The sequence below is a fragment of the Phyllostomus discolor genome, chromosome 9 (genome assembly GCF_004126475.2).
Source record: "Phyllostomus discolor isolate MPI-MPIP mPhyDis1 chromosome 9, mPhyDis1.pri.v3, whole genome shotgun sequence".
Classification (NCBI taxonomy): Eukaryota; Metazoa; Chordata; class Mammalia; order Chiroptera; family Phyllostomidae; genus Phyllostomus; species Phyllostomus discolor.
The window spans coordinates 89346307-89360449 of record NC_040911.2 but is presented as its reverse complement, the minus strand read 5'-3'; the positions used below and the strand labels follow the sequence as shown (position 1 = coordinate 89360449).

Genomic DNA, 14143 nt, shown 5'->3' with positions numbered 1-14143 from the left:
GTCCAGGCATGTCTGTGTGTCTTGATCTAATTGTGTGCTCCTGTCCTTGTCCCAGCCCTGCGCTCAGTCCATTCCCCCAGGGGGAGCCCTTGCCTTTCTACCTCTCCCTCCTTGGTACTCCTTGGTACTCCTGTCCCAGCCGGCCAGCCCAGAGCGTGGGCCCAGACTTAGCGGCCTCAAGAGGTCCCCGCCTTCCTTTCTGGTCCCGCCCCCGGCCCGCCCCAAAGCGGTTATAAATTCCCAGCTCTCAGCTTCCAGCACAGTACTGGCTGCCAGTGGTCTGCATTTGGAGGGTCCTGCCACCAGTACAAGGTGCCACTGCCACCACCACCTGACCATGGCTGAGGGTGAGTATTAGGGTCAGTGCTGCTGTGTTCAGGGGCCCCCATGCCTGGCTGTCCCTCCCTGGTCTCGGTGGTCTGCCAGTGCGGTTGGGGTCAGGACAGGCTGGGGTTTATCCTGGAGAGCAACATGAGGGCTGCGCTGGGCGTGAGGTGCCTGCTCCCACTCCTGCCTGGGCTTGGGGCCTCAGTTTCCCCAGGGCGTAATCATTAACCCCTGCCTCCCTGGGTCAACAAAGCAATGGGACAGGAAGGTAAGCTGTAAACTGTGAGGTGCTGTGCTAGGGGACATTGCTCCTGTCCGCAGCTGGGCTGCGTCCCTGCTGTGTGCCAAGTGACATAATGCCATGCAGGGGTCACTGGCCTGGTCTCACAACACGCAGCTTTGGTCAGTCCCTGCCAGCTGTAAGGAGGCGTGCATGCCGTCCCTGGTGGTGCGCAAGCCAGCCCTGGCTGACGCTTTGGTCTCAGGGGCCAGAGAGGAAGTTCCAGCATCCTACAGAGGAGCAGGCTGAGAGCAGGCGTGTCCTCTCAGGTCCCTCCTGGCTCTCGAGTTCGGGTCCTTGGCTACTAGTAGAGTCGCAGTCCCCCCTTCTGTAAACCAGCCATGTGACAAGGCCGGCCCTTGGTACACCTGGAGGGCCGAGAGGAGTGGGGGAGGGGCTCAGTTGCTTTTCTACCTGCCCTCCACACACACACAGGCAGGGCCACCGTCCTGGGGGGAGGGAATTCCTGCAGTGAGGGACGTCCCTGCAGTACTGCCGCAGGGCCCAGCGTCCCAGATGGCTCTTGGGTCAGGGCCGTTTGCAAATGACCTCTGCACCTGGAAAAAGCCGTGGGGAGAGGAAATGAGGTGAGGGATATAGGGCAGTAGGAGCAGGGATCAGTGGGAGGAACCATGAACCTCCCGGACCTGCTGTGTGGCCTCCGGCCACCCTCGGCCCTCTCTGGGACCCAGCTCCCAATGTGTGGGATCAAATTCCAACTCAGGCCTGGCTGTGACGTGTCATCAAGGTGGCAGCTTGTCCCCAGTGCTGCTTCTCATCCCCGTCCCCAAGAGTGGGGCTCAGTGGGGCTGAGAGACCTTGGAGATGCCAGTTATGACGAGCCTTCTGCCCCATTGCCAGAGGGGCCACTTCCTCCAGGAGTCCCCCGCGCTGGGGGAGGACCTCGGGTCCTTCCCCAAGGCAGAAGTCCTAGGGCGTCGGATCCCTGTGTTTCTGTACCTTTGGAGCTGGGCGTGGCTTTTGGAAATCCTTCTTCAGACGAGAGCCTGAGAGCGGGGACTGACCCCCTCTCCGAGGTCTCCCAGGGGACAGCAGCGCCCTCCTTCCTGCATAGGCAGGCCACCAGAAGTCCCTTCTTCCTATGGAGGCCTCTCCTGCTGTGATTGCAGAGGGTCGGCCTCCCCACATCCCCTCCCTGGCTGGAGAATAGTGCAGGACATGATGGGGGAGGGGGCGGGGGGGGTGTGTGTGTGTGTGTGTGTGTGTGTGTGTGTGTGTGTGTCTGTGTGTGTGTGTGTAGAACAAACCCTGCGCTGTGAGTAAGGTGGTTACTCCAGAAACCGCAGCCCTGGGTTCAAACTCCAAAGCTGCCCTTTGCCGTGGAACCTGGGGCCACATAACGTCTATTTTGTACCCCACTTGTGGGATGTTCCATGGTGAAGGGCAAGAGGCCTGAGCTGATGTCCCAGTGGCAGGATTCCCTTGCAGGGGGACGCTGGGCAAATCCCTACCCTTGGGCCTCAGCGGGACCACACACCCGCCAAGGGCCCCACCACACCGAGAATCTGCCTTGCCCACTTCCCCCACCCATTGGCTGCCCAATCTCGACCTTGAGCCTGCCAAGGTTAGTAAGGTTTGTGCTTCCCTCAGACCCCCACCCACCGCATTCCCCCTACCCCTGCCCTGGTCTTCAGCTCCCTCTGAACCTATAATTAGAACCTTCAGAGAGCAAGCTCCTGCCCCAGGGGAGGCCCAAGGGAAGGCTCTCCTAACTCTCGCTGCTGGAGCTCACAGCAGCCCCTGGAGGCTTCAGCGAAGGAAGCAGAGAGAGGGGGGCAGCTGTCCAGGGCCACACGGAGGCACAGCAGGGCAGAAGCCTCGGTCCAGAGAACTCCCGGATCCCTGTCCCTTAAAAAACCTTTGATTATGGCCTTGACCCAGTGGCTCAGTTGGGTGGAGTGCTGTCCATGCACTAGGTGGTGAAGGGTTTGATTCCCGGGCGGTGGAGACACAGGCCTGGGTTATGGGTTTGATCCCCCATTTGGGGTGCTTGCGGGGGGCAACCAATTGATGTTTCTCTCTCCCTTCCTCTCTCTGAAACACATCCTTAGGTGAGGATTGAAAAAAAACACCTTTTATTACAGAGAACATTGAACATACATAAAGTAGAGAGAATGGTATAATAAACACGTATGTCCTCAGCCACTATCGCCTGTGGTGACCCCAGCCTCCTACACCCGCCGATCCCCGGCCGCATTGTTCGGGAACATCACATCATCTGAAAATACTTCAGTGTATCTTTCTGAAGGCTAAGGACTCTTTTAGACATAAACAAGTTAACAAAAGTTCCTTAATATCACCCTTAGTCCATTGGTATCCAAATTTCCAGCTGCCTCCTATATGTAATAAACGGTTTTAAATCATTGGGGTTTTTTTTTTTTCATCTAAATAAGACTCACATCGCACAAAGGCTTGGAAAGTTTCTTAAGTGCCTCTTAATATATAGGTTCTTGCTTCAACTTTTTTCCCCCATTTTTTTCTTGTAGTTCAGTTGTTAAAGAAACCAAATACTGTGCCTTCAGTTCCCCTGAGTATGAATGTTGTTGATTGTGTCCTGGTTCTTTGTTTACAGTGTTCCTCAGTCCTCTGTATTTCTTGTAAATTGGACATTGAACTTCAAAGGCAAAGCCTATGTAATTAACCTATACCAAATACCGCCCTTGCTTTAACCAAAAGAACGCCCCCGCTGTAATAGAATAGCTCCAGTTTACTAATCATTTATTATGTGCCAGGCACTGTGCAAATGAAGGCGCATGGTGGGGAGGGGGGCTCACAGCTGGCTGAGGGGTGCCACCCAGGCTCACGCCCCTCCCTGTCTCCGCAGATCTGGTTGTGGAGAGATGTGACCTGGAGCTGGAGGCCAACGGCCGTGACCACCACACGGCAGACCTGTGCGGGAAGGGGCTGGTGGTGCGGCGGGGCCAGCCCTTTCGGATAACACTGTACTTTGAGGGCAGAAACTATGAGGCCAGCGTGGACAGACTCAACTTCAGTGTCGTGACTGGTAAGTGCCTCCACCCTGAACTCGCCCTGTTCTGTGACGTCCTTGTCCCCTGAAAGACCATGGGACAGGTGACGCCATTCATCTTTGCCCCCTGGAAAATTCCCAGCAGCCACCAGCCCCATCCTACAGATGAGGGAACTGAGGCTCGGAAAGTTGAGAGATGTCACCCCAGGCCACCCAGCTTTGTAAACAAGTCTGTGCTCCCGCCTACCTGGGTTCCTAAAAACCTGTTGGCACCGGGGCTGGGGTTGAGGTCATGTTTGCTCTTTCCCACATTAAAGCAACTTTCCCAAAATCCATGCAACCCGACCAGGCTTCTAGGACTAGGCCCAGATCCCATCTGGGTGCTGGAGAGAACCCAGCTGGCTCCAGCCCTTGCAAGACTGCCTCAGGCTTGGGGCTGCACAGACAGACCTGGGTTCTGGTGCAGACGGGGCTGCCGACCTGCCGTGTGATGTGGAGCAAGTCGCTCAGCCTCTCTGAGCCTGAGATTTATCACGTGGAAAGCAGTCCTGGTGGAGGGTTGTTAAGTGAGAAGGGCCTGCTTTGGGGGGGGTGCCTCGTAGATATTAGTGGCTGTTGCTGATCTTGCTCCAGGGGCTCCAGAGATGGGCAAAGAGACATCGCGGCCCCAGTCACCCCATCCCCAGACACCCAGTGCCCAGTCCTGGGAAAGTGGTTTCGAATGAGGAACCAGTTGCTTTGGTTTCTGGTGGAAACCACCCCCTCGAGGTCAGCGAGGGGCCACCTGGCTGGGGCTTTGGCCCAAGGGTGGGAAAGGCCCTCAGCTCTTCCTGAGGTCTCCGAGGGCAGATGGAGCAGCAGGCAGGAACTACGCCCACCTGGCTGAGGCCTGAATTTACCTGGGAGCCCGTTTGATAGCGCTTATCACAGTGCCTGCAGACAGGCCTCGGATATCCCCTCCAGCCCCGGCCTCCCTTCCCCTCCCCTTCTGCCAAGGACACGCCCACTACCCAAGGGCACACACCCAGCCCCGTGGGGCCCTTTCTAACAAAGGGGCCTCCAGCTAGTCCCTGATCTTCCTGGCCTCAGTGTCCCTTCTGTGAAGTACTGGGTGGGAGCATCTGACAGGGGTGCTCTGAGAAGACCTAAGCTTAGGATGAAGATCACATCTACAGAGCACCTACTGCGTGCTCATTCTGAACCCTGCTCTCATCTTGGAAGGAGAAGGGACCCCCATTTTACAGAAGGGAACACTGAGGCTCAGAAAGGTCAAGTTACTTGCCCGGGTCACATAGTGAGTAGGGGAAAGACAAGATTCAAAAGCCCAGACCAAGAGTCAGTGTTTTCCATCGCTGTGACCCTCCAGCAGGTACCTTCATCACGTGCCTACCAGGCCTCAGTTTGTTCCTCTGTGAGATGGGATGGCAGATGAGCTACGATCTTGAGTAGCCTATGATCTTTTGCTTTCCTTTTCCTTCTTTCACTTTCCAGGTGTCCCCTCTTTCTCCTTCTCAATGATCCAGGCAGGCTGGTGTCAAGTAATTAGGGTTCAGGTTTGGGGTGACGGAAGCTACTGGCCTTCCCATCCCAGCAACTAATCTCTGTTCCCCAGTCTTCACCCAGTTATCTCAGACTGTAGCCAACCGGCCCTGGCCACTTCCACAGCCCCTGGGGCAGCCACGGAGGGCACAGTATCTCTGAATGCACACAGCTTCTCTGTCTGGGCAACGGAGGCCCTTCCCGGGGCTGGCAGGTCCGAAGGGCAGTGGGAGGAAGGCAGACCTCTCTCAGCAAGCCCTGGCTTCTGTCACAGTCCAGCCTCGGGCCTGGCCCGGGCACCTTAAAATGTTGGCACGTTCTGCGATCATGCTCTTCTACCTCTTCGGGGAAACTGAAACCCAGAGAAGGGAGAGAGCCGGCCAAGGTCACTTAGCAGATGAAGTGTGTGGCCTGACCCCACACGGGGTACCTGAGGGCCGTGTACCCCACCCTGATGGTCTGAGACCTGACAGGCTCTGTCACAGGGTACGGACCACAGTACACAGACACCACCCTTGTTACGGGATTAAAGAGGGAGGGTGGGGCTTTGGGGTGAGCTGGGTGGGGGTGAGGTCAGGCCGAAGGAGTGATCAGAGAGCCCTTATGAGGCTAAGAAGGCTTTGTTCTGGAAGGTTCCCCTCATCCACCACATCTGGACTCCCGCCACCATGGTCTGGGGTAGTGACCAGGACCCCTCAGGTCCTCAGACTCATTTAGGCCCAGAGTGGTCGCTGTGGTGTCTCTGGCCCCACAGAGAGTGCTGTGTGGAACCACAGCCCGGGGACTTGGAGAGCCAGCTTACGTGAGCAGCGGTGAGGCCCGGGGACAGCCTGCTCTCCAGACCCCTTAGAAGAAAGGGGCGTGTGTGTGTGTGTGCCAGCTGTCCTGGGACGAGAGAAAGGGACGTGTGTGTGCTGCCCTTTCCCCAGGGGTGGTAAGTCAACAGAGTCAGTGGCTGCAGGACCTGGCCCAGGCTGTAACCATGGTGGCCAGGTCACTGATCTTGCAAACAGGGGCACTTCTGAGAAAGAAAGGGATGCCATTAATAATTGTTCTAGTGCCCTGGCCAGTGTGGCTCAGTTGGTTGGAGCATCGCCCCATAGGCTGAAAGGTTGCGGGTTCTATTCCCATTCAGGGCACACACCTAGGTTGGGGGTTCGGTCCCCAGTTGTGGCGAGTATGGGAGGGAGCCAATCAGTGTTTCTCTCTCACATAGATGTTTCTCTCTCTCTGCCTCTCTACCCCCCTTTGTTTCTCTCTCTAAAATCAACAAGCATGCCCTTGAGTGCGGATAAGACACGATGATAATGATTATACTAGAACCACAGGCATGAAGTAGGACTGTCTCTGGCAGACTGGGATATAGGGTCACCACAACTTTACCCCTCTTGGCCTCAGTTTCCATTTCACTCCAGTTCTCAGAATGTTATTTGGCCTGAGGACGCTGATTTTTAATGGTCCTTTGTGGCGACGCCAAGGAAAGCGCACATTTACTGTCACAATTACTGCTTCATAGTCTCTGTTTTAAATGCCTTCTGTGAACTCTCACTGAATCCTCTAAACAGCATTAGGAGGGGGTGGCGACAATATACAATAGCTTTTGTTTACTGAGCACTGACCGTGTGCCAGGCACGTTGTGGCGGGGTCGACGCGCCTCGCCTCCTTCCAGCTTCACACTGACCTCGTGATGAGGTTCTGCCGTTGGCCCGTTTCACCGCTGAGGAAGCTGAGGCACAGAGAAGCTGAGCTGCCCAAGGTCACAGAGCCCCTTTCAGACCTGGAACCTGACCCTCCCAAGCATGTGATCTAAACCTGTTTTGTTGGATGAGCAAACTGTGGATCAGAGAACCCTGGTGACTTAGCTCAGGTCACACAGCGCTCAGGGCCCAAGTCGGGGAACCAGATCTAGGTGGGCTCTCGGGCCCCAGCACTGCCAAACTCCTCCCTCCAGTGCCGACTCGGGAAGACCGAAAATGGTTGAAGGCTTACAGCGGGCGCCTGGCCCCCAGACAGAGCCCCAGAGGCCTGCGTCATGTCTGTTAGTTCGAGATTCCGTTTGGGCCTGGGTAGGGATGGGGGCTGGGTGCCGGGTGCTGGGAGGGAGCCCCTCAGTGAGCAGGCCCCTGGACTGTCAGCAACAGTGGGCAGAGCTGCAAGGCAGGAGGTGGAAGATTAAAAATAGCCCTTCCTGGGCAGCTGCCCAGTTGAGCGGAGGAGTTTCTGTTTCTCTTTTCAGTCACCCGAGTCCAGAAAGGGCCACCAGCCTGCCCTTGCCCTCCCTGTGACTCAGACCTCCCTGCATGGGCTGGGCGCTCCCCTCCACCTGAAAAAGCAGCTCCATCTACCTCCCTGAGCCTTATCACCCTAGGAGGGGCTCCCTCTGCTAGGGAGCAGCCTCTGGGAGTGAGAGGGGCCCTTGGGGACAGCCCAGGGCCTAGGAACCTGGGCTCAGACGCTAGCTTTGCCGCAGACCCCTGGGATATCCTTGGAAGTCCCCTTCTGTCTCAGCTTGTTTTCCCACCAAAAGAGGAAGAAGGGAGCGCCCAGGCATTTCATAAAGTGCGGAAGTCTAGAGGGAGACAAGACACGGCCATGACCCCTCCTCGGAGCTGCCTGTGGAGATCCAGAGGCCAAGAGCCAGAGGGGGTGCTGGGAGACGAACACTCAGAGGCATGCGGGTCCAGCAGCCAGGGGGCTTGCGGGCAGGCTCTGCGGGGCTTCAGAGGTCCCATCCTGTTCAGAGCCTGGGTTTCTGGGTTCTTTTCTTTTAAAAAGTCCTCACCTGAAGGAAGATACGTCTATTGATTTTTAGAGAGAGAGGAAAGGGAGATAGAGAGAAACATCGATGTGAGAGAGAAATAGGGATCGGTTTCCTCCCGAACAAGACCTGACCGGGGATCGAACCTGTAACCTCTGGTATATGGGGTGATGCTCCAACCACTTGAGTCACCCGGGCTGGGCGAGCCTGGGTTTCTTTTTCTGAAAGGGAAGAAGGACACAAGCAGGTAAAGGAACTAGGCAGGAAAGGAGGGCCCTTGGGGAGCATCTGCCTAATTCCCGTCCCTGCTCTAGATGGGCAAACTGAGCGGAGGATGGGCTTGCCCAGAGTCATGCCGGCCCAGACCACTGCGACTGAGACCTGTCCCAGGCTGCGCTGTCGCCTCTCCCAGGAGGAATCTGTCTGGCCGAGAATCCGCAGTGTGCCTGCAGCTTTTCACGCATTTGCACGAAACTACCATGCAAGGCCGGGGTTTGATCCCACTTTACAGATGGGCAAACCAAAACTCAGGGAGATAAGATCTCTTGCCTAAGTTCTCTCAATGGTTAGCGGTCTTGAATTCAGGCCCAAGGACCCCTAGCATGTGCCCAGCCCCTGCCAACCCTGAGTCCCTCCCTCCCTGCCCACCCCTGGCTCATGGTCCCTGCTTTCTCCTTCCGCAGGACCAGCCCCCAGCAAGGACTCCGGGACCAAGGCCCACTTCCCACTGTCCGATAGTGTGCCGGAGGGCGCCTGGACAGCCTCGGCGGTAGACCAGCGGGACAGCGCCCTCTCGCTGCAGCTCACCGCCCCGGCCCACGCCCCCATCGGCCTGTATCGCCTCAGCCTGGAGGCCTCCATGGGCGACCAGGGCTCCAGCTTCGTGCTGGGCCACTTCACCCTGCTCTTCAACGCCTGGTGCCCAGGTAAGCCACGCTCCAGCCACGGGCAGGGGGAGATGGGCAAGGCTAGACCCACCCATGGGGGCCACTGAGGGTGGGGAAAGGGACAGGAGAGAGAGCAGCGTGGACTGAGTGAGTTCTACTTTGTACAACTCCGTGCTCAGCCTCCTGAAACCCTGTGCCATGAAGATTCCTCTTACTCGCATTCACAGAGGAGACAGGCTTGCAGAAGCAAAAGGACCTGCCCCAGGCCTCACAGCCACTAAGCGATCTTACCCCACATCTTGGCCCATCTGTTCCCATAGCACCGTGAGCTGGCCTGGTCCACCAGCCCCGTCCAGGCATGGGGTGCCCAGGGCATGCCCAGGGCCAAGGCTCCCTACCTGGGTCTGTTGCACGGGGCTCTGTTTTAAATCTCACCAGACTGGCTTGGGGAGGGGGAACTGCGGGAGGGGGAGGCGTGGGGTGGCAGGTTTTGTTATCTAAGTGTTTCCTCATACACACTCTCAATTATCCCCCTCGACCATCCTGAGGGCAGAGGTCAGCCTCCTCATGTCCCAGGCAGGAAGCTGACGCTCAGAGAAGCTAAGGGGCTTTGGGCAGCTTCTTCAATGAGAAAGGGGACCAGTGCTGGACAAAACCAGAGTCAGAGGGGAGAGTGTGGAGGAGCCGAGGCCGCGGGAGCAGGCGGGGGGAGGCAGGCTGCCGCAGCACTTCTAGGGCCTCAGTTTCCCCATTTGACTACAAGGCAGCCAGATCTGCATCCTTCTCAATCCTACCCAGCAAGGCAGAGAGAGACACCTTGTGGGTGGTCCTCCTCCTAAGAAAGGGGTGCCCCCACTCAAAGCCTGGGCCCGGGGCAGAACGGAGATTCCGGACTCCCCAGCATCAGACAACGGGCTTCTTCCAGGGCCATTGCTTTATTTGTATTTTCTTCTCCATGTTGAGGACATTTTGTAACATATTTGAGCAGAAGGATATTTTGTTTTCCCTTTTGCATACTTTAGCTTTTGTTTCTCACTGTAACACGGAGACCAGAGAACACATGGTCTCGGTAAAACCTTCAAGAGAAAGAGGAACGGCAAGCCCTTGATTTCCCTCCTCGGGAACGGGTTGAGTAGCCACGGTGGAGGGCTCGTCTCCTCAGATCCGGGGGCTCGAGCCTGCAGGAACCCCTGCGTTCACGAGCGCCTCTGTCTCTGTTGAGTACAACCGGACCCCACGTATACAGCGACCTCCTGGGTTGTTTTTCTCTCCACAGTATGCCTGGAGGATCTTTCCACACGCCTCTGCGCACATCGGCTCATTCTCTCTAAGCGCCCGAGCGCTCGCATCTTGCCCATGTGCCTGGCTCATTCAGCTGGTCCCCTGCCCCAGCAGCTCGTCACAGGGAGGGTGTCACAACGTGTACCCTTGTTCACACGGCCACATGGACCGGCTTCTCAGGACAGAATGGGCCTTGCTGGACCCCGCTGTATGCTCATTTTGGTTTTCGACAGTCCGCAGAGCTTACGGCCATTTGGCACTCCAGCCCGTGGAGCACAAGTGTGCCTCTGCCCCACTCCCCCTCCCCTGCAGCCTTGTCCAATACCGTGGGAGTTCAGAGTCCAGGGAACAGGAAGCAAGGTTCTGGGGCATGTCCTCTTTCCTTTTGAACTGTCCCCTCCTTGCCTAGTGGGTTGGCGTGGCGGTCAGCCAAACAGCACAGTGACTAAAGGCCCCTGTCTCCGGGAGGAAGTGGAAACGGCGGAGCTGGTGATTGGGAAGCCGGAGGCTGGGCTCTGTTGGGGTGGGACGGTCGACAAGGACACTGTTCTCCCTCTGGGGGAGAGGGCAGGCTCTGCCTGTGACAGGGGACCCTCCTGTCCCTGAGCTCCAGCATGGGCAGGATCAAGCACCAGTTATACTCGAGGCTTCTCTCCCCAATGCCTCCCTCCTTCCCAGAGGGAAACCGGAGCAGGGAACTTCTCAGCAGGCTTGACACACTCACCCCAGTGGGAAAATACTGTGCGTTCTTCTTTCTCTTTCATTCTTTCTCCCACACTGCCAGCTGGTTTTTAACCACAAAATTCACTTACTAGAAGGCTAATTTTTTTCGCATAATTTCTGTAGTGAAAGAGCAGGACACCTAAGACACTCAGCCATTTTCACATCTGCTTTCCTCCACGCAGTAAGAGTGGGGGTGCTGGTCACCGCAGATGGGCAGATGGAGCCCAGGGGCTGGGGGCCGGGCCTGGGCAACCATGTTCCAGGCCCAGTGTCACCAGGAAGGCTGGGTGTGCTTTTGCAGACTGACTTCCACAGGCACAGGGCCTGGGGCCACCGTGCTTGCAGGGGCCTGTGAAAATATGTTCATTGCTTTTATTAATCGACTGATTGTATTTATCTTTTAAAAGGCTTTTATATATTTATCTTCAGAGAGAAGGGAAGGGAAGGAGAAAGAGAGGGAGAGAAACATCGATGTAAGAAGGAAACATCGATCAGTTGCCTCTCGTACATGCCCCAACCAGGGACCGAACCCTCAACCCAGGCCTGTGCCCTGACTGGGAGTGACCCGGCAACCTTTCGGTTTGTGGGATGATGCCCATCCAATGGAGCCACACCAGTCAGGGCAGTTGATTGCTTTTAAAATTAGAAGAAAACCATGAACGTTTAGGCCAGAGAATATGCTTTAGTATATAATATTAATATCTTCATTATAGTACCAATGTAGTCATAAAATATATCTTTAATATCTTTTCTTATAAAAGCAAAAGCGCCCAGGCCCCACCAAAAGGCACAGTGGCTCTGGATTTCCTCTCCCAGCCTCGGTTTCCTCAGTTGCGGAGTGGAGATGGCAGAGGCCAGCCTGACCTTTGACCCCATCTGGGGTTATTCCTGCCACCTGGCCCCAGCTGCCTCGGCCCCCTCTTCTGTCCTCACCAGTCATGGGGAACCCAGCGCCCTGCATTCTCCGGCAGCTGTGACTTTGCTGCCTCTGGCTCTCTGCTTAGAATGTCGTCAACGCATCAGATGCCACCTGTTCCGGGTGGCTGTCCCTGACCCCCCAGCTGGACAGGACCCCACCTCCCAGAGCTGCAGGCACCTTTCCTCGGCTCTCTCTCCACCACCCTGAATAGTGCTGCTTCCTCGCACTGGCTCAGGGCTTTTGCTTACAGAGCGCCTTCCAGATCTGTGGTCACGTTTTACGCACAGGGCACACAGACAGGGGGCAGAGATGGAGAAGCGCCCTGCCCAGGATCTCACACCGCAAGTGAGGACCAGAGCCAGGGGGCTCCCGACTCCGGCCCCGTGTTCCTCTGTCTCTTATTCTGGCATCAGCTTTCCCATTGGTACAATAGTCTTGGGACTCGGTTTTCCCATCTGTAAAATGGGGCTTTCACGGATCCCATCCACACAGGGCTTTTGTGGCAAATAAGCAAGTTAATATATGCCACACACTTATCACAAATCCCGGCACTTTATCTAAAAAATGTTGGCTAAAGCCCGCAGCCAGCCATTGCTGTCACTAACCGGTAACACCTTATGTCGTTGATATGGGATTATTTGTTAATGATCAGTTTTCCAGATTAAAAGACAGGAAAGACCCTGAGGTACCGACCTGGGTCCGGGGAGTTGGCACCCCGGCTGCCATGTCTGCAGGGACCCTGGGCCTCACCAGACCCAAAGCTGAGGCCCCTTCTTTCCTACCCACAGCGGATGCTGTGTACCTGGACTCGGAGGAGGAGCGGCAGGAGTACGTCCTCTCCCAGCAGGGCTTCATCTACCAGGGCTCGGCCAAGTTCATCAAAGGCATACCCTGGAACTTTGGGCAGGTAGGGCCCCTCCCTGCCCCTCCCAACCATCTCGGACCCACTGTGTGCCGGGCCCTGGGTCCGGGGCAGTTAAGCTGCAAAGGTGTGATTGGGTGTCAGAGTCACCCACCCCATGCTGTCAGGATTCAAGCCCCCTGAAATGGCTGGAGGCTCAGAGAGAGACCAGCCTGGCCTGAAGTCACACAGCAAAGGGTTGCCTTACCTACCGTGGAAGCCACAGCCCTGGATATTTAAGGTGAGGAAGAATTAGGAGAGCCTTTAGGAGTCATGGGCAGGCAGTCACTCCAGGAGGGAAAAGGGGGCATTCAAGCCCATATATCAAACTAATAGGCAGCACTTGCAGAGTGTTTACTAGGTGCAGGCATGTGCTGAGAGAGGGCTTTAAACATTATAGAGATCAGTGGGCCTTAAACTTGAATATACATCAGAATCACTGGAAAAGCGTGTAAAACACAGATCACACTGGGCTCATCCCTAGTTTCTGGTTCAGTAGATCTGGGTGTGGGCTGAGAATCTGCAGTTTTAACAAGTTCCCAGGTGATGCTGATGCTTCTGATCCAGTGTCCATACTTTGAGAACCACTGGTCTAGATGTATCAGCCAGCTACTGCTGAGTAACAAACAAGCCCAAACCTTAGAGGCTTAAAACAACAATCCTTCATTATTTCTCAGGACTCTCTGGGTCAGCCAGGGCATAGTTCTCTCAGCTGGACTTGTCTGACCTCAGCTGGGTGGCTGTTCTCTGTCTCATATTGTTCCTCATCCTCCTGCAGGCCAGCCTGGGCTGGTTGTCCCCTACCATCCAGCCTCCCTTAAATAAATTCTTAAGACACTGCTGAGAAAAGTCACGAAGCAAGAACCGTCTCGCCCCCACCCCCTCAACCTCCCGATGTGAAGGAAGGAAATAACTGTCAACAGGGGCCAGGGTAGTTCCTGAAACAGGCGCTGTCTGAGCTGGGTGCATGACCTCCCAGGCAAAGGGCACTGCGTGGGCCAAAGCTTGGAGAGGGGACAGTCATGCCTAAGAAGCTCATTGTAGTTCAGGGAGCACCATGTCTGTGAAGGAGCCCCAGGAGATGAAGCAGGAGAAGTCGGCAGTGTTCAGATTGTAAGCTGGCCTTAATGCCAGGCTGATGGCAATAGGGAGCCACAGAAGGAAGGGTTCAAGCCATGGAGGGAGACCTATGATGGGGTCTGGTTTGGGACAAGACCACAGAGATGGGGAGCCAGGGGCAGCTGGGAGAGCCTTTGAACATGACAGATGGAGGTGACAAGAACAGGGTCCTACTTTTGATAAAGGTAACTACTGAGTGGCAGGGATGGAAAGGTGGGAGCCACGCAGAGAGTGGCAGGAAGAACATTCCAAGCAAAGGCTGCAATAGCAAGTGCAAAGGCCCTGAGGGCAGAGCGAGGTGCGGGGGGCATCCCTGGGCCCAGACCATGGAGTGCCTCCTAGGCCACAGGGCAGTCCGGACTTTACTCTGAGTGTGGAGGAAACAGGCAAGTGATGAGATTAGATTTCTCTATAATCCAT

General features: G+C 56.0%; 1 protein-coding gene across 1 annotated transcript in view; it reads left to right on the top strand.

Annotated features, from left to right (window-relative positions):
* The first annotated feature begins 216 nt into the window (after nt 1-216).
* Nucleotides 217-14143, top strand: part of TGM2 (transglutaminase 2) — a 31086-nt gene continuing 17159 nt past the window's right edge. Inside the window, exons 1-4 of the mRNA XM_028524237.2 lie at nt 217-347; nt 3453-3632; nt 8577-8819; nt 12492-12610. Of these exons, the coding sequence (XP_028380038.1) occupies nt 338-347; nt 3453-3632; nt 8577-8819; nt 12492-12610 (552 nt within the window). The 5' untranslated portion in view covers nt 217-337. The remainder of the gene's footprint in view (nt 348-3452; nt 3633-8576; nt 8820-12491; nt 12611-14143) is intronic.